Source organism: Mycteria americana, chromosome 7 (genome assembly GCF_035582795.1).
Source record: "Mycteria americana isolate JAX WOST 10 ecotype Jacksonville Zoo and Gardens chromosome 7, USCA_MyAme_1.0, whole genome shotgun sequence".
Lineage (NCBI taxonomy): Eukaryota > Metazoa > Chordata > Aves > Ciconiiformes > Ciconiidae > Mycteria > Mycteria americana.
The window spans coordinates 35,917,806-35,940,501 of NC_134371.1; the positions used below are offsets into that span (position 1 = coordinate 35,917,806).

The 22,696-nt window shown below is 40.6% G+C and overlaps 1 protein-coding gene across 2 annotated transcripts in view; it reads right to left on the reverse strand.

The window, feature by feature from the left end:
• PLA2G4A (phospholipase A2 group IVA) overlaps positions 1 to 22,696 on the reverse strand; it is an 84,556-nt gene that overhangs the window by 40,421 nt on the left and 21,439 nt on the right. For both annotated transcript variants that reach the window (XM_075507813.1, XM_075507814.1), the window contains exons 4-6: positions 19,940 to 20,021; positions 3,919 to 4,067; positions 140 to 253 (exon numbers count right to left, since the gene is read on the reverse strand). In XM_075507813.1, coding sequence (XP_075363928.1) covers positions 140 to 253; positions 3,919 to 4,067; positions 19,940 to 20,021 — 345 coding nt within the window. The remainder of the gene's footprint in view (positions 1 to 139; positions 254 to 3,918; positions 4,068 to 19,939; positions 20,022 to 22,696) is intronic.

Below are 22,696 nucleotides of genomic sequence, written 5' to 3' on the forward strand. Positions count from 1 at the left end.
ACTTGATAAAGGACTGAAACGTGGTACATCCTGGTCTACACAATAGTTTAGGTCTCTCAGTTCAGGTGCTCTTTCAAGAACTTTCCATCATGTTCAAAGCTGCACCAACACAGGCAAAGCTACGGATGTTGCAACTTACATCATTGAAAGTTAACTGGACCTCCTTCTTCTCTCCCAGTTTCAGAGAAGATATAGGAAATGTGGATGTGCCAAGAGTCTCATCCATAACGTAGTTGGCATCCATCAAAGTAACCTAGAAAAGATACATGGGTATTCAATTCTACTTCAATAAATCCCTTTTTAATTCCATACAGCCTATTCCTAAAGTAAAAAAAAAAATTATATGGAAAAAGAATAGGCCTAAGCCAACCCAGTCTACACCCAATGCCAACAGACATGTTCTTTTAAAACAGGCTAAGCTCATGTATAGTGTAGGTGGCACCTTCAAGGCATTCAGCTGCATGAGTACGACAGTATCATTTACAAAGCGTATTTCATCTAAGCACCTTTGCCAGTAAATCTCACCATCTTTCCAAGCAACATAATAACTTCAAATTATACATATAAAATATACAATTACTTCAAATTTCCGGCTAGTAAAACTTCTCTATGGAGAAACTAATCTAGTTTTAAATACACCAAAAAACATTTCAGTGAAGATAGAATCCATACATCCTAGCCTTGTATCTACGGACCAAGATTTTTATAGCAATGACTTGGCAAAATGTGCAGCATTCCAAATTACGCAAAGCTTTTCTCTGTATCCAGCCAGATCTTCAAGTCTCTTCTCATATTCTCCATGTCAGAGCATATATCTTTTCAAAATGCGATACTATGCAAAGATGTATGTGGATACCGCAGAACACTGTTCAATGCTTTTGCTCTAATCCATGTGGGTCTACATCTAGCAGTCTTTTTTCTCAGTGGCAGCCTTCCAAGTTCTAAAGTAAGATGTTCAGAAATAATTTCTAATTACCATTTACATGGTTTCTATTAAATGAGTTCTCCAAACTCATTTGGATTACGATTTTTTTCCACTTTGTGGAACTGTATCTTCTAGAATATCATATGTTTGCGGCTTGGACCATATGTTTTGCATAAAACAAATGGAATCAAGATACAATCGCTTGAATAACTAGTTGCTACATCTGGGTTCAGCCTCTTCTCAGCTATAAAGAACCTTCTTCTTCCTGTGCCTCAAGCAACCCTTTGAAATGATGAACTGTATTTTAGGACAGAACTAATTATTTTAATGGCATCTACATTCTTCTGTTTCCTTGCAGAACTTTATGCCCATTGCTGTAATCTCTGAGGGCTGTCTTTTAAAACTAACAGCAATAGCAAAAACTTCTTAATGGTATTTTGGAGAGCTTCTAACACTTCAGAGTGAAAACTGTGCTTGGGATAGAGTTAAAGATTTTTATTAAAATAATCTGAGGAGTCGAGACGATTGTGGAGTCTGTGTGAGCTCGGGAATTCACAATGAGGTTTTGGGTGGGGAAGTGGTTTCACAGATTTGAATTTTGACACTGCAATCCATGCAGAATCCAAAGGCTCTGCCGGGCACTGCGTGTGTGTATAACAATGGCAGAACGCAAACATCAGTTTTAACCTAAAGACTATACCTTTCATGGTGAAGAGAATGTTTACCATAAACAACACATATATGTATATGCAAATATACATATCAACCAAGTCCACAATTAACCATTATTACATGGTATCACTGGCTCTTTGCAGGCAACTTTCATGGAATTTTATAGCATGTGTCTCAGAAACCAGCAACAGCCTTTAGTTATTGTAAACATACATTTCCAAGTTCTACTTATAATCTATCAATCTTGTTGTGCTCTGTTACAGGAGACAGAGACTTGCAGAACCTGGCAGTATGCTATGGTCATACTGTGCTGGAAATCAACAGCGTGCCAGCTCACAAAATCCTGTACTTTATAACAACTGCATAAAAGCATGCTAAAAACTGAGAAACACCTTACAAAATGTTAGCCAAATTACAAAAGATGTTTTAGTAACTGGGGGTCCTCACCCTGGTGGAAAATGAGCTAGTCACATTATTACCACAGAAGGAAGCGAATGACCCAGGCCTTCACATGGTCAATGATATCTGAGATCACGTAACAGTAAGAAATTAATGGCTTGCTAGCATCTCAACTTCTTCACATCAAAATGCATAAAGATACAGAGTATAAGATGTGGTACTGTTCCCAAGAAGGTAGCAGGTAAGCCATTGGGTGCTGCTGTTTGTGACTTTAATAATTTATCCTTTAAAAATCCTTGAACGAAATTTTGTACTCAACAAATTCATATATTACTAGGGAAGCTGCCTAAGTGTAACTACAAGCAGAATCTGACCCAGTCTTTTATACAATGCCAGTAAAACCAAGGGACTATATTTTAACCATTATTTGCTATTCCTCAGTTTAGCATTCCACTCATCTTTTGAAGACCATGAGAGCTACTATAGATCACATCAATTATTTAGCCAGCTGTAGCTCCTGCAGATCTTCCAAAAAAGCACAGGATCTGCAAAGAGAGAGGTAAAACTCTCTGCCCCAGGACTTCTGTTAGAATCCACAAAGGCTTTATCAGACAAAATTGAAATAATTTTTATTTCCCATACTGCAACAAAGGCAGGTTGATGAACCCAAGTTCTTCTTTTCTTCTTCCTATTTCCACAAATGCTTTCTCATGAAGAAATCACTCCATTCCTCTTTCTAATTCCTGATATCTATTTGCCTGACTTGTTATTAGAAAGCAAGAACTCAGTTAGAGATTTCAAACTTTTCTCAAGTTTCACATGGCCAGGTTGCCCATCTACAACCAAAACATTTAGTAAGAAACCACTCAGGTGACTGTTGCACCTGACCAGCTTGTGGAAGCTATTTTGGGTAATCTACTTTCTGCAAAGCTGTAGTGAAGTTATTTTGAATTCCCTAGTATTGTTGTCTCTTGTGCAGGATGCATATGATAGTTCTTCATGCTCCATTGAGCCTGTCATGGGATTCTTCCTTCCCAGTCTGTAGAACCTACCCCTCTCCCCAGGAACACAGGAAGCCTTGTAGGAAGCACAATTCAATTTTCAGATCTTGAACAGTTTAGCCCCAAGAGATTATGGTTACTAGCTCAATGAAAAGCTTCACAGGCTTTAGCCTCTGTCCCAGTTGGCCAATTTAGACTGAAACTCTGTAAGATTGGGTCAGAAGACTTCACATATTAGGCCCATCCTCTAGGAAGAAGCAAGCTAACAAAGGACTATAGATAACCTTAAATGCTTAACACTCACCTTAACACTTAACACTTAAATTAACACTTAAATGCTTAACACTCACCTTAACACTTAACACTCACCTTTTGTACACAACCGGGAAAGCCTTAACATACTGAAACTTAATAGTGGCTTAGTCAACAAGCCTGCACATGGAATAAGAGTACCCAAAACATCACTGGGTGGGCTACTCAGCCCTTGGCTCCAGGCATAGAGGAGAAAGCAGAAACATGCTTCTGCTTTCTCTCTCCTCGGGGAGAAGCATGAATGGGCAGAGACTTGACTTTACCACCAGCTATTCACTGTCCATAATAGTTGAATCAGTGTAGGAAGCAGGGAGAAAATAATTTATGGCTGATGTGAATAGTAAGCTACTAGCCCTCAGGAGCAGAGTGAGAGATGACTCAGAGGCATATCTCACAATGACTCTCAAGGCTACTCCTTGAATAATACAATTTATACAACACCTCTTGCTTAGCACCATGCCTAAGGGCAAAAACCAGCCTTTAATATTTAAAAAAAAGTTGAAATCTCGAGACAACAAATGCTATACACATACAAGCTACTGTTATTTTACTCTTCCAGACATTATACAACTTCCATTTTCACAGATGCAGCTCAGCCATGCGATTTACCTCAAGAACATTCTCTTGGTTGGGGTCCAAAATGAACTCAAAGGTCTCATTCCACACGGGATTCACATCATTATTGAAATGTTTTGTTCTCTTCCTGCAATCAGGGGCGGATGGGATGAACAACTCCACATAGGGATCTGGAGTGTCAACTACAGAGCAAAACCAATGTTCAAGTTAGATAAAACTCAAATTTGGGTTGTAATAATCAATACAATTGTGTTAAACCATATATCACCTCATGGTCTATGACACAAAAATATTCAACTACATAAATTACATGAATATAATGACATGCATGATACAATGATATTAACAATCTCCCAAAAAGAAACAGACACTATGCTTTTAAGAGGGGAGGAGAAAAGCCTTGACAAACAGAATGGCACTGGAACTAGTTCAAGTTTACTGGAAATATGTATACTTCTACCATGCAGTGGTAATTATTTTTAAAAGCTCTTACCCCTTCTTCTCTTTCTAGCCTTTAATTACTTTGGCTTGTGTCACAGAAGTAAATATTCCACAAAAACAGTCTTCAGTTAATAACAATAACAAGCAGCTTGGTATACAGTTTTGGATCCTCTTTCACCTTTGCTGGTTTGGCAATCATAAAGGAAATCAGTCAAGCCACTTACGTACTGCTAAACATGGTGTAAAGAGAGCTGTTCAAATCTGAAGCCACTGCAATCACCAGAGCTTTGTGGAGGTCACCACAGAATCCAGATCTTATTTACATAGTATATTTGAATAACAATTGTGCAGGATACTAACTGAAAATATAGAAACATATGCCAACTATAGCTAATCAGAATTATCAGTGAGAGAAAAATGAACATTGACAAAACTCATCTAATGTGTCTAATAGCCATCCTGAGAGCAAAGAATGCATTGTTGGCAGCCCTAAAAATCCTACCTTTCCAGTCGGTTAAAGCATGTAATTTTTTTCTGTCCAATGAGACTTTTTTCCTGTCAAATTGGGCCAAGGCACATTTCTGTAAAACATTGCTCACATGCTTCACAGGAAAGCATGGGAAGTTATTTCTATGGTTTTGGTGATCACGAAAAGCCACCTGCTCTGCTGTGGTAAAACGTGCACAACTTTCCAGCATCCTCTCTTCAAAGTTTGTCCTCTGCTTTAGTGAAACATTTTCAAGCAAATAGAATATCCACCATAAACAAGAATCCTTGCCTTAAAGGTGTCTTTTTGAAAGAGATTAAAATGCATTACTAAGTAAAACAGGCCTGAACATTCCTCCTTGTACACATTTTAAGTCTAAAGATACTTCTTTCAACAAAGCCAAACGTTTTTAGAGACTCTGAGATTTCAATAAAACTTTATTAGTGGCATTGCTGAGGCCCAGATTAACATGGTCACTTCAGATGGGAAAAAGAAGAAAAGACCGAAACAAAAAAGCTTGATACTTTCAAATGGGAATCAATCATCTTTCGGAAAAAAACAACCAAAAAAAGGCTTTTTGAAACCACTCAGGAGGTTCTGTATGTGTACCAGGGCAGAACGGAACCAAAACTCAAAATGTTTGGCCTCCCAGCAATTCTAGTGGGGAACATCAGCCAGACCTACCGCGCCTTCTGATGCCATTGCCAAACATAAAAGATACTGAACTTACCCACAAATTACTTCAAATATCTCTGGAGATGCAGAATAATACGCAAGGGTCATGCTTTGAATTAAGTATTCATCTAGCTAGGGAAACTTTAGGGACTGTAAACAAACCTTCTCCTAGACTCAGGCTCCCTCAATTAAAATTTTGTATGTAAATAGACTTTGTGATTCCAAGATTTCACTGTGTGAGAATTTCCTTGGACTGCTACAACACTCCCCAGAACGTCTTAGGGAGTTTTACACTGTGCTCCATATCTGTAGGGCTTAGCTAATTGCTATGATTTGGCAGGCCACACTGCTACCTGTATAGTTAACAAGTAGCTATTTAAAGTTGGGGATCAGTGTGGAAAGCCTTTAAATAGCAATCTTTATTAGCTCCTAAGAATTTATGTCTGATCTTGTCTCTTATTTAAAGTCGGGAGAACAGGGGGATCCACCCCAAGTGTTTTTTAAATCTGTTTTCTCACTGGCAGATGCAACTAATTCCCAACTCTTACTGAATACATTACCTCCCTTGAATTACTACACAAAATTGTGCCAGAAAGAAAGGAATCAAGGCCCCTTGAAACTAAACAGCAAAATATCTACCGAAACCAGCAGTGACAAGATCTCATCTTGTAAGTCGGGACATCAACCACTACTTTGGCAATAAACTCCACAGACTTGCTCTGCCAAGAGACTGAACTTGCCTAGAAAAGCTTGGTTTTTAACCAAAATACTAGTACTTGAACAGCGTTCTGGGCAAAACATCAGTGCTTCCCTTTCCGTTCAATTTTTTTATGTGATTATGTGATCAGCTCTAAGTTACAAAACCCTAATTTTTTCTTTTAAACTCAAACAACAAATGGTTTCTTATCTGTATTCAAAATCCTGAAGCATGTGGAAACCCCATACCACTGCACAGCTGGCATACAGATGCCATTACTAACTTCCTATCAGACAGACTCCAAATAAATGTTGAAACAGAAACTAAACCCAAAGCACAGAACAACTAAACTTAGAAAAATCAGTCTTCGTAACTCAGTATTGCCAAGCCGCCCCCTCACTCCCTGCCTTTATTATCTTTTTTAACCCGAGGCAAAGAGTTAATCATCTGCCCTTTCATGTTTGAAAGTTTATTTTGTGCTATTTTCAGTTAAGAAAATGAAAATCTATTCTTTTATAACTTCCTTCTTCAGACGAAGAGGAAAAATACTGGAAGACTGTATGCTCTGATTAAGATACTGCTATAACCTATACTATAGTAATCAAAATCTTACTCCTTATTATTGGTTGGGGACCAAAATCTACCTACCAGCAATCTGGCAAGTAACACAAAAGTCTTTACTTAATGTATTTCAAAACATTAAAGTTATCAAACGCAGATAAAACAGACAGAGTGTGTATCCTTTTGCATGGATGTATTTATTCCTGTTTGTGTTTTTGCTAGTTGAGTTGCCAGGTATGTTTTTCAAAAAAACTAATCTGAAAATGCAAATGAAAAGTAGCTTGATCACTGCTGTTATTTATATTTTTATTTTAAAAGGAAGCATCTTTATGAAATGGTTTATGGGTCAAAAGCTGATGTTTTGTGAGTATAATCAGTACAAGAGAATTATCTATGTAGGGACAACACTGTCATGGAATTGCTCTTTTATTTTAGCAGCCTACTTGAAATACCAACCACAGACTTTTCAAAAGAAGCAACATGTAAGTATTTGTACTTCTTCCTCAGGACACTTCTGAAGAAAATGAAGTTTCTATATAGCTCAGCTAGGCTCCGGGCTATTCTTTGCACAAGCATTCTCACATGACTTTTCCATAATTTGTGGGCTAGCTATCTGCAGTGCATCTCAACTTTTTAATGTAGGTAAAGTTTGGAAGGTTTGCAAATGGAAAACTTGGAAGGTTTGCAAATGGACACATGCACTACCATAAGACAGTGACTGTATGGTATGATTCCATATTCCTCTCTTCCTGGCACTCTTTGACTATTTACAGTAAGTGCCTCAACATGTGCATGCAACTAAAACATCATACTTCTCCCAGTGTCAAAAAGCTTCATACATAAAGGCATAGATAACGCTCTGGAATAGAGGGACCAGATTCCATTAGTATTTCTCAGGAAAAAATGAATATGAACTGACAATTAAGTACAAGTGTATCTAAAACCCCACCTTTACATTAAAAATAAGAGTTTCAGTATTGATGTCAACGGAACTAACAGAGGGTCCTGCAATTAGCAGCTTATAGCTAAATGAATTATAAAGGTAATTAACAAAATGTTCATAATAATCCTTTTGTAAGATTTACAGCATCCACCAAATCTCCAGGGGTTGAAGACAGATATCCAATAACAAAAGCAAAAGTTTTAAAGTGTTACTTTTAAACACACTGACTTAAGAAATGACTGAAAGGTAGGAAGTAAGGGCTCAATGACTTTTCCTTGTTTGATTTATCTCCTGGTTAAGTAATTGCTATAGAATTCTATCTCTGAATTACATTATGAATCATGAAGTGAAACACACAACGGACAGAATTAGGATCAATTATTTTCACATTAAAAATGAGTAATGCTTTAAGCAATCTGTCTATTAAAGTAACCTGTAAAATTTTCTACAATGACTGGAAACCATTTGATCTTATGTTACTAATTTGGTGAGATGACTGTCATCAGGCCCCCATATTAATATAATTAATATTTCAGATGTATAATTCATATTTCAGTCACTCCAATTTCAATTATTTCAATAGCATAATAGACATAAAGAAACTATAGAAAGCCTGTTCAAATATAAAATACCACGGATGAAGCCACTACCATCATACCTTGAAATTTATCACATTTGTCCATCAAAAGTTAAAAGAAATGCAAAGTTCCTGAAGTATTCCAAAATCTGGTTTGCTACAAAAAAATTCTGCACCATAAGAATTTGTCTTTTTTTTCCACATCAGCATGTCATAAACACTTGTGATCACAATGGATATTAAATAAAACTATATTAACTTTCATTTCAGGTAATATATGCATCACCATTATAGAAAGTAAATCTGGATCCAGGTTTTTTGGACCCATGATCTCCAGGTACCATGTTTATGCAATTACAGAAATATTCCAGCAATGGCAGAACTTCCTTAAAGAACTATGTTAGTTTGGTTCATCAGAGTTTTTTGCCTTCTGGTTAACCAACGTCCTCCATCATTAAGTGCAACCCCATCCATAAAATCTTACTAGGTCCTGAATTACCATCTTTGTCTACTTTCCACCATTTTTTTGGCTTATTGCACTACAGTACAACTTGGTTAGCATGAAATTACATGCAGCTGAGTGGGTTGACTGAGGCCAAGCAAATAACAGGAACTGCTGGACTACCTCCCTCTCCTCCGAGGGGAAGGAAGCTAAAAAATGCCAGCTGTGCCTTATGCACAAGCGGGCTTTGCCTGGGCAAGGGAGCTCGAGCAGGCTGTGCAGCACATACTCACTGCTGTCTGGCTGCAGGGCTCCTCTGAATTGCATGGAAGTTATCAAACCTAACATTTCCCTAGAGAAACCCGAAGCAGAGGGCACAAAGGCATTTTCAATGGGTTGAATGTTAGCTGTATTGATCACAGTAAACCAGCATGGCGTGAGCTACATGAATTTCTTCCTAGGCCAGAAACATAGTTTTGATGTGTGTTTAAAAATAATGACTGCATTTTTATTCAAATAGTTAATTTTATGGGGCTCACTGGACAATATGCTTCACAGTGGCATGGAAATACAATTTGATCCCTCTGCCACAGTCAGGTGAAAATGTAATGAATTTTAAAATAATGTTTTTTCCCAGTTTAATGTGATTTTCCAGTTTTTAAAAAGGGAATTATTAAAAACAGTACTTATCAATAATTGTCAAATATCAATAATTTCCAAATAATTAATGTTTCCCAAACAACATTATAGCAAATATATGAATTATTAGATTTGGCTTACCCTTGCTCTGCTGCACATTAGTGAAAGGACAGGCTAACACAAGGGCCTAAAAAAAGATGTCTCCTGTGTTCAGGAGAACATAAGCACCAGTAATTGATTAATTAACTCAGTATCAGACAGGGAAAGAGGAATGGAAAAAAGGCAGGGCCGCAAGGTCCCCCATATAGCAGCCAGCAATGCTGCCTGGCTGTGTGATGGGATGGTAAACAGTCCAGTTACGCTTCTGGGTGCTCAGGGTAAGACATCAGCTTGGTGCACCTTCCCTGCCAATTCACAGGCAACAAATAAGTATGTAGCGTCTTTGCTGCGGAGGCTGGCAGTGTGATTTTGGAAACCAAGAAGCTCTTCTCCCACCTGAAGAGGTAGAGCCCAGGAATGCCAGGAGCAGAACTGGCTGTGTCAGGCTGCCACGTGCAAACACATCTCATCACTCTCTTAGGTAATCTCCGCATTAAAAGCTACCGCAGGCGCACAATCACAAGCCCTCCATTCAAAACCATAAAACACTGCAGCAGCTAACAGCAACCAGGCTGAACTTTTGATCTGTCTTTTTAGATATGTTCCAAATTTCCATTTTCAAAGAGGATTGTAGCTGAGTCCACTATAAATTCAGGCCTCCCATTCATTTGGAGCATATACTTCTGTGAGTCTTCAAACAGAAAAATTCATAGTCTAGCAGTAATACAGATGCTAGACTAGGAGTCTGGAGACATGCCAGAAAGCCACAGGGAACCTAAAATATCCAGGAGTACACAGAGAGATTACCAGTAAGGACTCCCAAAGAGGAGGTGACAGGCTATTTGCTACCTGTGTTTAAGGTACTATAGGGAATGCCAGGGCTTTTAGCCTTCATCTTCAAGAGGGATTTTGCAAAGGGGATGATACAGTGCGAGATTTCATGAGCGGAAGATGACTACAAGTGAAGTAAGGCAGCTCCCAAAGCAGCAGCTATGCTATGAGAAATCCTGTGATTGGGTAATATGTTTATTAGACATTATTAGTGCCTTGTATTACAGTGCTTTTCATCTCCAGCGTTACTTAAGTGACGGAAAAAACTCAACTTCCAGCACAGGCTGTGCGCTGCCACTCAGTTTACTGGGGTGGGACACCACTAGTGGTTTCGCTGATCCAGCCTTGAAAGGAAAAAAAACCCAAACAAGTCAGCTGAACCCTTCAGTAGGTTCAAACTGAATTTGTATAAGTGCCAAGACCAAAAAAATACTTCTCTAGGTTATCTGTACAGCTTCCTTTGCAGACAGACAGCAGTGAAAAGTGACTAAAACATTAGCTTGCAATAGCCCAGAGAAAAATCTGGTTTTCTAGTTGTGTGACAGAATCTAAGGGGTTGGGGTTTGGTTTTTATTTTAATTAATTGAAATACCTAGTTCTTAAGAGCTTTTTCAGTGTTAAACTTGTGAAACATTTCACTCTGCCAACAAAGACACAAGTAGGAGAGAAGGAACAGGCGGCATGGCTGCCTAGTTCAGCTATGACTGTGGGTCCAAGGTAATGCCAGATAGGGGCAGTGATAATTTGGTCTAGAGTAGGTTTAGGCATATCATCACATTCCTGGTAAATTACTCAAAACCCACAATATGACTTTTATTCCAGATTTATGTTAGCTGATGGAGTATAGATTATTCCTAGTCTGGCATAAAGTCTGCTAATACAAATTTAAACTGGCAACATTTTCTGAATCTGCAGAACAAGTTTACGCTGGAGCTGTATTTGGTATCATGAGGCTTTAGAGGTTTTGGTCCTCTACCAGCAGCCCTAGAGCTTGATTTACTATATTGCTGAAGTGCAGCCTCCAGACCTTTGAGTGGGAAGAGCCTCTTCCCTTCACTTTTTAATTCAGACAACTGTCAGGATCGTTTTAAAAACCTGGAGCTGTCCTAACTGGGCAGAACTGTAGCTAAGTATAGGCTCAGGTTGGCTATATAAACACCATATCTTAGTAAAACCATCATCATTGCTACTTGAAGCAATTACAGGAAACTCAAAAATAAAGTGACACTTGTGAATTGCATCTGCCCCAACCTCACTACTCGGTCAGGTTACTACAGGCATTTCATTTACAGGACTGAAGAATGGATTGTGAAGCACTTAGTCAGAACAGCATATGCACACCAATGTTAAGAGGACCTCCCTCTCTACGACAGCCATTACCAGGGAATAATCATGCAACGATCTATAGAATAATCACACTTCCTGTACTAAAACCATCCTCTGCAACACGATGTACATAGCAATGTTCCCTGAGTACGGCAGTGCTTAGCTACACACTCTGAATGGTTACAGGCCATAACAACTCCACTGTCTCTCATAGGACTGGTAGCTGACAGACCAGGTTATCTATTAATTGTAGTTCTCACATGAAATCAGCAACCCGCCGCATATAAGATCCTATATGACTACCTTCAGGACCTTTCATTCCCCCTAAACCTCTAGCACAACTTGCTCTTTTGCACTTCTGGTTCCTATATCAGGGCCATACCTCAGTTAGTTCTCACACCTTTCTCTTCACTGAGACATCTGGTTGGCTATATATCAACATCTCACCTGTGATCACGACATCTGGATAGCCTTGGCACTTTTGGTTCCCTTTTTTGGGGGAGCTTCTTCAGGCTCCATGAAGGGAAAGGGATGATTGTGCATCTGAGTTAGTCTGTCCAACTAAGCATGGCACAACCTAGCATTAAGCAGACATTCCCTGTATTTCAACTGTCCTATAACACTGTTGGCCAGATGCTTTGATAGAGCACAGTATTTAGTGACAGGCTTTACAAAAACATTCCTTTCCGTAGTGATGAAGGTTAAAAGATTTTTTTTTTCCTCCCTTTCAGAACACATTCAGTCACAAATATATAAATTAGCACATTTATTTATGAGTAAGAACTTTTCTTTGGTACAGATTGACACATGGAACAGATAGCATCCTGCAAAATGCAAGTAACCAGAGGATGCTTCAAATCACACTTTTAAAAACCAATTTTCAAAACAAATTAAAAGTTGTCTTCATGCAGTAGATAGCAACCTGCAGAACTCGCTCTGGAGCTGGATGAGAAGACTTATGTGGATTCAAGGAAAACCAGTGAAGTTTGTGCAAGAGAAAGTCAGTGAGGGCTAGTAAGTACATCAGAAGCACAACCAGCTCAGGGAGTCCCTTACTGAAGCCAGCTGAGTGCTTGGAGAGGATCAGGGGAAACTATCACATGCTTACCCCATTCGTATTTTTCCTTTGTATCTGACTATGACTTATGTTCTTCCTGACTCTCCCTTAGATCAGGCATTAGCTTAACCCTAACAAAACTTCAAAGCCTTCCCTGGGAAGGGCGATGAGAGGGAAAAAAAAGAAAGCAGGAAGAAATCAAATTATTACAGAGGACAAACGGAATAAAAGGAGGGAGACCCCTCCTAAATGGAGGGAGTGAAAGGCTCAAACTGGAGAAACAGTGGTGTCCACAGCTCCCTGAAGGAAAGCCCCACCACAAAGTTCTGCCTGGGGACATGAGAGCACATGAAACAGAAACAGTTCCCAGTCACCATCAAGCTCCCTTCTCCTTGAGCTGCAGCTGATCACAGCTTGGCAAAGGCAGGGACACAAGGAAGTTCTTCAAACAGAATATCAAGGGAAGATGAGTCCTTGGTCTAAGCTAGCATGACTGCTATATGTTATCATTACAGTATAATGGAGCAAGAGGAGAGCCTTCCTCTAGGATGAAAACAAGTTTTCACTAACATTTTACAGAAACAGTCCCTGCCTCAATAACGACATGACAAGTGTTCAAAACCAGAATTTGGTTCTCATCGAAAATATATTTTTGCAACTGGAAAGAGAAGCATTTTCTGGATCAGTTTCACTGTGGAACACACAAACCTGTTTCCAACATGACTTTCACCTCCCTGCTTCTGGCTAACCCTACAACAGGGCAAAAACATTGTATGTGTCAAGGAAACTGAAATCTAGTCTACAGTTGCCTCAATGTTAGACTGAGATCTGCAATAGACATTTCATAAGCAGTTGTTACTAGTATTGTTCATTTTTGAAGATACACATCTTTTAAGGATACATATTTCAGCACCAGCCTATGGCTCTAGAGCCAGTCAACTGCTATGGTTGGCGATGGAGCACAGACGACTACAGGACATGACCAACAGCAGGGCTGGTACAAGGGCTGTCAGGAAGAGTCAAATCAAAAGGGGTTGCTGAAGCCCACAGAGCTTGGTCATCCTGGGACTCAGTTGCCCATCCAGGCCACCCTAGCACAGACTGGAGCAGCATGGGTCCAAACAGGAACACTTCTATCTCCTTCCTGCAAGATACTTCAGCATTCCTCCTCTGCTTTACTCTGTTAGGCATATAATACATCTTATGGCTCCTGGCCACGTGAAGATCTGCATGTACAGCTTGTAGGACTTGGAAGATTGGCCAACTCTGACCTACTTTTTCCAGGCTGTTAGGCTGGCAAAGGGGAGGAGTTTGGCTTGTTTTCCTCTTGAAGCTCCCTTGCAAAAATCAGGTCCTGCTTCACAGCCTTGCAGGCAGAGCATTATCTGATGACACTTCAACAGTTAAATCAGGTATACTGTAGCTAAGTCAGGGTGCAAGACCAGCCAGCTGTGATCCAGAGAACAGCTGGATTAGTCCTGAATGAGCTGCTGTAACACAAACCGTTCTGTCCCTGCTCCGACACAAGCAGGGAAATTTCCAATTCCTTCCCCTTCAGCTAGCTCAGGCTTAAAACACTGCATACATATGCCTAAACTGCACTAAACTACTGTGACGCTGGCTTTAAATGAGCCAGCTTCAACACCAAGAGCTATGGCTGTAAGTGAACACAATCCCAGGGTAACAGTGTATGAAGAGAGAAATGGTGACTGCAACTGCACTGTACATCACCTCCTCTTTCCCTCCACATTGCCAAAGCAGATCCTACAGCCAGGGCCAGGCTGGCACTGCAGGCAGGGAAAGGTGCACGCTCATCCCACGCAATGCCACAGCTCCTCATTTCCTTTGGAGAAGCAGGAGGCAACCAGGAAGCATATCAGTGACACTGCCCCAGTGGAAGAACTTCTCCTTGACTTGCAGGGGACATCTATTGCTGGTTGCACCAGCATGGGCTAACCATGCCAAGAGCCACTTGAGAAGCTGCTTTCCACCTCCGTGTTAGCAAGTTTTGCAACCAGGGTTGAGCTCTGTTGACAGGAGTGCTCCCAATACTTTAAGTTGTTTATCTGAACAGCCTAACTACAGTGGAAATGCATCCTTAATTCCAACTGGGTGGACAGAAACTGGGACAGAAGCTGAGTACTAGTGCCATAAGCTATCCAAACTTTAAACGTTTGTAAGAAAAGACTTTTTCCTTAAAATGCCTGGAATTACACTGTTTATTATCATAACATCAAAAGTAGATGAAGCAAATAGAAGCTGAAAATTCAAAACAGGATTAAGCAAGATTAGCGGTCATTAAAAGTAAAGTCATACAACTGGCTTCCTTTGTAGGTGCTACCAATTGTTTTGAAAGCCAGTATACTTAAAGAAAAATAGATCTTTAAAGATGTAAGACAAATTTTACGATGCTTCCTTTGGCTCAGTTTTCCACCAAGTGCCCCTCAAAAAATCCAGAAGGGGACAGATCCTATGGAAAGAAGAACCACAGTTTGCAAGCATTTCTCTTCCAGAATGCTGCAGTTTGGGATTCTGGTCTTTTTGTACAAGTTCTTGTACTGTCATAGAAGTATGGAAAGGCTCTACAGTATAGTGTGGTATCTGGAGTAGATTCAAAACTAAACATCCTCTATGTAAGAACTCACTGGACTAGAGACAATGCCTTTTCCAAAAGATCCAGTCAAAGAAGTGATTTTACAAGGTCTATTGACCCCTGTGACCAGCACAAAGCAAAGCAATTAAGATAATTAAATCCTCACCAAAACCATGCAGATTTTGAGATATGCCATCTTGTACTGGGTTTATGTGGCAGGTTTTGGGTAGCAGGGGGGTAGGGAGGCTGCAGGAGTGGCTTCTGTGAGAAGATACCAGAAGCTGTCTCCATGTCGGACAGAGCCAGTTTTAGCTGGCTCCAAGACGGACCAGCTGCTAGCCAAATCTGAGCCCATCAGCAGTACTGGTGGTACCTCTGTGATAACATATTTAAGAAAGGATAAAAAACATGGTGCAGCAGCTGTAAGAGAGGAAGGAGAAAATGTGAGAGAAGCAACTATGTAGATACGAGGTCAGTGAAGAAGGAGGGGGAGGAGGTGCTCCAGGCACCAGAGCAGAGATTCCCTCCATAGTGACACAGGTTGTCCCCCTGCAGCCCATGGAGGACCATGGTGGATTAGAGATCTACACTGAAGCCCACAGAGGACCCCACACCAGAGCAGGCAGATGTCCCCTGAAGGAAGCTGCATGCCATGCAGGAGCAGACTCCTGGCAGGAGCTGCGGTCCGTGGAGAGGATCCCACGCAGGAGCAGTTTTTCTGGCAGGAACCATGGTCCGTGGAGAGGAGCCCACGGCGGAACAGTACATTCCTGAAGGACTATACACCATGGAAAAGACCCATGCTGGAGCAGTTCTTGAAGGACTGCAGCCCATGGGAAGGACCCATGTTGGAGAAGATCATGAAGGACTTTATGCTGTGGGAGGGACCCCACACTGGAGCAGGGGAAAAGCATGAGGACGAAGGAGTGGCAGAGACAACGTGTTATAAACTGACCACAACCCCCATTCCCCATCCCCCCACATCACCCAGGAGGAGGACATAGAAGAGTCAGGAGTGAAGTTGAGCTTGGGAAGAAGGGAGGTGTAGAGGGGGGAAGGTGTTTTTAGTTTATTTCTAACTATCCTACTCTGTTACAATTAATTGGCAATAAATTAGTTTCCTCAAATTGAGTCTGTTTTGCTTGTGATGCTAGTAAGTGATCTCCCTGTCCTTATCTTGAGCTTTTCATCATATTTTCTCCCCCCATCCTGTGATGGAGGGGGAGTGATAAGGAAGCTTAGTGGGCACCTGGAAGCCAGCCAAGGTCAACCCACCACATATCTGCTGCAGTTGCTCATCTCATAAATCTTCCAGCCTGTAAAAAGACTTAGCAGGAAGAGTTGAGCACAGCTATTAAAGCAGCAGTCACTAAAACAGAATTTAAATCTTTCATAAAGATAGAGCTGCATCAATTGGATGTTGACAGGACAGTATCTAGAGTGTGAGAGTCACTTTGAAAGGGACAACATAAAATTAAAACACATGAAATCAGTAAAGGAAGTACTCCTATACAAAGGCAACAGTAAATACCTGAACTAAGAAGGAACTTGAATGAACTCCTGGGAAAGAGGGAGTCTGCTCTCAAAACTTCTCCCCCCCCCCCCCCCCCAACATCCTGGGTCACGCATTCTTACCGTAATTTTCATTTATCATCCACACACACACATTCACAGAATGACAAACTGGCATAAGTAGACTAACTTCCTTCATATATGAAAAGCATTTGCATGGAAAATTTCTGTGATGCAATTATTGCCATTTTCATTTATTTTGATGTACTTTATCAGTGAGAAACAAAAGCAGCTACTGTAGCTTAGCTACTCAGATGCTGGTATGATCCAGATTCAGATTTGATTGCTTGTCTTTGTCAGATCACTCTACAAAAATTTTAAAGCTTACAGAGACAATGGGAAATCTCAGCCAAATAAAATAAAAAGAGAGGGCTGGAAGCTATCCTAGCACCAGTTTCCTCTGTTGTTCCAGCCACCCAGATCAGTCAGGACATTTAAAATATGTCTTGAATCAGCAGTGCTGCATGTGTGAACTGTTCACTCAAGGAAACACACTGCCTGAGGAAGTTACAGTGTAGCGGGCATCTGTTACTTAGTTTTAAGGATGACACAACGATTCATGCTCTCCATTAATGAAGAGCTCAAGAAATCTTGAAAAGCTTGCTTAAAATACTGCGTATTTCCCCAGCCTAGGCTTGAGGAGACAGAGGCATGGATAACTATGCCAGAGAAGTCAGGCCCTCCATGCCTACCCACAGAGCTGGGGCACCTAGACCTCTCATCTAAAACTCCTTGAGCAGAGGTAGACCTCAAATCCTTAAGATGAAAAATACCACACAAACAGCAAAATCATAAGCACTTCCACATATTTAATAAACTTAGATTTACTCAGATCTTTCACAGCTATTCCAGAAAGTCTTGGAAAGACTGATATGGAAAAAAGAAGAAAAGCAAAACATTATACAAGATCTCTCATGTTCCCCAGGACCTCCATCACCACCACAATGTAAAAATTACCTCTCTTGCTCACAGAGCAGTCACTGTCTACACAAACTGGAGCAACAACAACAGAATAAATTAAGAGAAACCCACCAGAACAGTCAACAGCTTGGTACGGTTCATTATGGGAGAGCAACACTCAGGTACCCACCCCAACCAAGGCATCTCATATTATGTATCACAGCCACTCTCCCTGGTGGTGAATCCTATCCTTGGGATCAGAAACCCAAAGTAAAAGTTCAGAAATTCCTTCAACAACTTACAGTTTTGGCAAATCAAATTTAAATATAAATATATAAATATATAAATATTTATATTCATATTGGCTGCCACGATCAATTGTAAAGACCCTCCACCGCTCACAGCTTCATGCATCTTTCTCAAGTAATTAACATGATTACTGATTTGATCAAATAGCCTCCAGGCTCCAACACACCAAGCTTTGTATATACATGGGAAATAAAAACATTTTTCATTTTCCCAAAATAAAAACAGAAGCAATGATCTGTTTTTTTCGCTTCAGGGGATTTGCCAGGACTCCAAGAACAAGCCCCAGAAACCTGGAAGCTCACCTGGAGATGCCCCAGACTGCAGGTGCCTCAGGCAGCACTCATAGCTACCTCAGAGAGGAAACCAAGCAGGTTTCAGTGGCCCTTGAGCATAGTTCTATCAGGTTTTATCAAAATAAAGAGTTATTCCTGAGTAGCTTTTTGGTTTTGATGATTTGGTAAGATAAGAGTTCTGTCTGGAAAAAAATCGAATTATATTGATGGATAATAATTGGAATTTACACTACAGGACCATACTTGTCCTAGGGGAATAATGCCATGGTCTTCTAGCTTTCTTCACCCTTTCCATACTCCCTTTAATATCATATCATGGGGACCCCATTTCAACCCCCTTTCTTCCTTTCCCATGTTCCCCACACTGTCTCATGCCAGAGACCTCTGTGTCTGAGAACCTGTGTCTTTCCATTTCACCCATCTTCTTACACATGCAAACCTGTGGGCCCTTTGTTCTCCTCTTTACAGCACTTTTCCCATGGTCTTCTTACATAAAGACCCTCTCAGAGGCCACCAGGATAAACACCCCACTGCATCTTTTCTGTGTGCTCCTTTCCTTCACCCCAGTAGATGCTACATAGATTCCCAATTCCTTCTTCTCCCCTCCTGCCAGGGCTCCCCTCATACTTGGGAGTCTTGAACGTTCCCCTTCCAACTGTCCCTCCCACTTAACCCCCAAGTTTAATATCAACAGTAGACACTAATTACGAAAAAAAATATGTTAACCCAATGAACCAAAGCTGTGCATCAGAGCAGCTGCTGTAGTTTAACCTGAAAGCAGTTTCCAGGAACATGCTGGGAGAGAAACAATTGCATGTCAAATGAGCCTGATGAGAGCGCAGGAATGAGGCACCACACTCATCCTCCCAGTCCCAGACTGGAAGACTTGGGCTGTGCAATGCTCTGCGTGAAGCACCACAGAAAGGGAGAAACAACCTGACAGCAAAACAGTCATAGTCATAATCAAGGAAGCAGGAATATTCTTTTTACAGATTCAGCCAATATATTATTCTCTCCCTCTTCTCCCCTTAAGAGCAGACAAGAGTTTTCATGGGTCATTCTTCCTAGTGGTTTCCTGTTCAGCTACTAAGTCCGGAGGCTCAGAAGCCTAACAGAAAGGGGAAGAAATGCTGGTGTCTTATATAGCTCTCCCACCATGAGATCCACTTATCAGTTTTGGAAATTTTTTTTGTCTTTTTTTTCTTCTTACTGCATTGACTCAGCAGAGCTCTGGGCTTCTTTCTTTTTAAGTGTTCCCACCACCAAACCACAGCCTTTTGAAGATACTGTAATTGCCAGTTTCACTATACTCAGAACAGCACTTCCGACTAAGCCAAAAAACTAAGTGTAGGTGTTGCTTGCTTGTAGGCAAATTGTTTACAACTCGCTCAGCTTTTTTGGATCAATGGAAAGAAGGAGCGGCAAATCTGCTCTCTGAGTTAGAGTGAGTGAGCAATGAAATGGGTATGTTGTCCTAGCTTTAACAAGCAAGACAAAAAAAACCCCACCAATCCACTAAATCATTTAATGCATTACAAGCTTGACGTGACATCTGCCCCTGCCTATGGCAACAGCCTCCTAGAAGAAAGAGACAAAATAGAGAAATACTCACGCATGTCACCAATCGCTCCTTTTGTGACATTTGTGGCTTTCCTTACTGTCACAGTAAATGTGTGTGAATACTGATGTTCCACCTGGAAGTCAGAAAGTTAGAGGTGATTTAGATCCAGAACCAAACCTATCAAAACAGGTTTCATTTTGTCCAAAAACTAAGAGAGAGAAATCACTCAGTCAAAATGTAAGTGAAACTCATACTGGATAGAGCATCTTAAAGCTGAACTGCACCCTGTAGCTTTACTGAAAGGTCAGACCTTCTACTAGGGTTGCTTGATTTTCCTGCAGCCACACCTACTAATCTCAATGAACAACACTCCTCCTCTCTACAAAACCTGCTTTAAGGCATTTAGTCAGTGAGGGACAACTTGGTACAGCAAGGAAAAAAAAAATAAAAAGGGGGCTATTTTGCAATGTGCTTGTCTTTGTAATTACCTTCCCCCAGTAAAAAGAGTGGGTACAATTATTTCAAAGTATACATTCTGGAACAGATATATGCATACTGCACACGCAAGGGATACAGTTAGTAATGCATGGAATATACCTTTTTAGTACACATCAATATTCAAAGTGCAAGTGTCCTTAGGGCAATGGAGGGAAGGAGAAAAGCAAGCTGTTAAAACATTCACAAGCAAAATTTCATGCAGTTTCTGGAGCTTCCCATTTCCTGCAAAGCCCAAGCACACAGCAGGAGCTGCCTTTCTAAGAGCAGGTCTGTCCTGAACGAACTAGGGAAGTAGAAAAAGGTGTGAAATTAAGAAACACAAGTAAAAACCTTAATGAAAAGAGTCAGTAACTCGCATCTATTGTTACTTTATCTACATAGCTGTAAGTTTGACCAACCTACTGAATACCATTATGAGAATCATCACTGCATACTGCAAGGCAGACAACATTGGCCTTCACAGGGACACAGTACAGAGTTTGTGGGTAAGTTTTATGTATTAGATCCAGGATCAGGTCTCACACAATTGCCTCTCAGCACTTACATCTACACTGCTATCTTAAAGCCAATCTTAAGACACTCAAGCTGTCTGACTGTCCACAGTGCCAAGACATTGACTTATGCACTGGTACAACCCAGAGGGTACCAGCTCGCTCTCCTGCAACAGAAACTCAGGCACTGGGAGTGGATCACCTCACACCTGAGCTCTGCCTCTACAAAGAGCATCAGGTCCAAGCTGCCTGACTCTTACAGCTTAAGTCACTGTATCAAAATCATACCTCCTTTGGGCCCTCAGGTAGTCACCTATCATATACAGTGATACACTTATACCTCAGGTTTCCATTTCTAAAACTGAAACAGTGATATTTTCCATCTTTTCCTAACCACTCACTACTTTGTGAAATACATTAAAATAAACACTGCATATCAGTCATTAGGACCAAAACAACTAACCAAATATTAAAGGTGTTACAACATATTCTAATCAGAAGGAAAAGGGGAAAGTACCAGAATCAGGAAATTCATTGACGTTTATTTAAAATGATAGACAATACTGTTGATATGGGACATGCTTATTCAGACTGTGCTTGGTGCTTTCTTGCTGTTTTCATCCGGATACTCCCCTCTTCCCCCTCCCTTTTTTAAAACCCATTTTTAAAGGAACAAACAGATAAGCCAACAAAACCCTTCAATCCATATGTGGCTTAGTTTTAAACAGTGGCACATGCATCCCTTTAAGCTACTGCTGCTTCAACTGCTAGACTTTATAAGGGCCTTCAGGTGGTTCTCATAGCTATTTCAGAACTGGCTGTTTCAGCCAAGCCTCATTATTTCCCATCTACAAACACACTTACTCCCAGAGACTAGAACCAAATTGGATCCCTCTAATACAAATAAACAACAACAAAAAAAAGACAGTTTCTTATAGGTTATGTATCATTTTCTCAAAAAAAGAAAAAGAAGCCAAAACCAATCTTCTAAAGACAACAAAAGTGGCTTGTGAATGCTTAAGTAACAGCCGAGTCAGGATGCATTAAAAACCAATGCAAATGATACCAACGAACTCCTCCACAAGTCTGTAGTCTAGAGGTCTGCAAAGGCATAGCCACGTCACCATCACAAAACATCTAGGAGAAAATGCCCACAGTGATATTGAGGGTATGACTTCACTGCAGACACTGGCTGACCCAGACACTGAATAGTTGCATCTTTATTAAGGCTGTAATAACCCACGTGTTGTGATGACTGCTGGAGGCTCATTTCATGATAGTCTGCCCAGTGGTAAATTTCAACTCTGTAATTTTTCCCCTGTAAACTGTAGGAGTTCTCTGGCTCAAAGAACAAGTAAGCAGGCAAGGGGAAAACTGTGGCAATGTAAACTGTTACCTTACAAGTGGTATACTGAAATAGTCATTGCACAGCAAGTGGTTCACCAACCACAGTAAAAATGGAATCCAGACTCTAATTGATCCTCCCAGCTGGAACTGTTAACTCACCTCAAAAGTATTAAACCCAACAGAAAGGGTTTAGATGTGGGAATTCAAAGCTGTTAAGAAGCAACACCTATTTAACAGCCTGCCTTGTGCTGACGCGAAGACATACCAATGATTTCATGACATCCATCACCTTTTGCATTGCAGCTTCCAAGAGTGGATGGATGAATGGGAAGGAGGATGGGAATTCTCTCTGAACAAACTTCTGCCTCTACCACATGGCAAAAAAAGTCCAGAGTTTTCCATCACAGCAGGGTAAACAGGGATTTTAGCAGGTATCTGGGAACAGCTGGTACTACTACAAACACAGCTACGT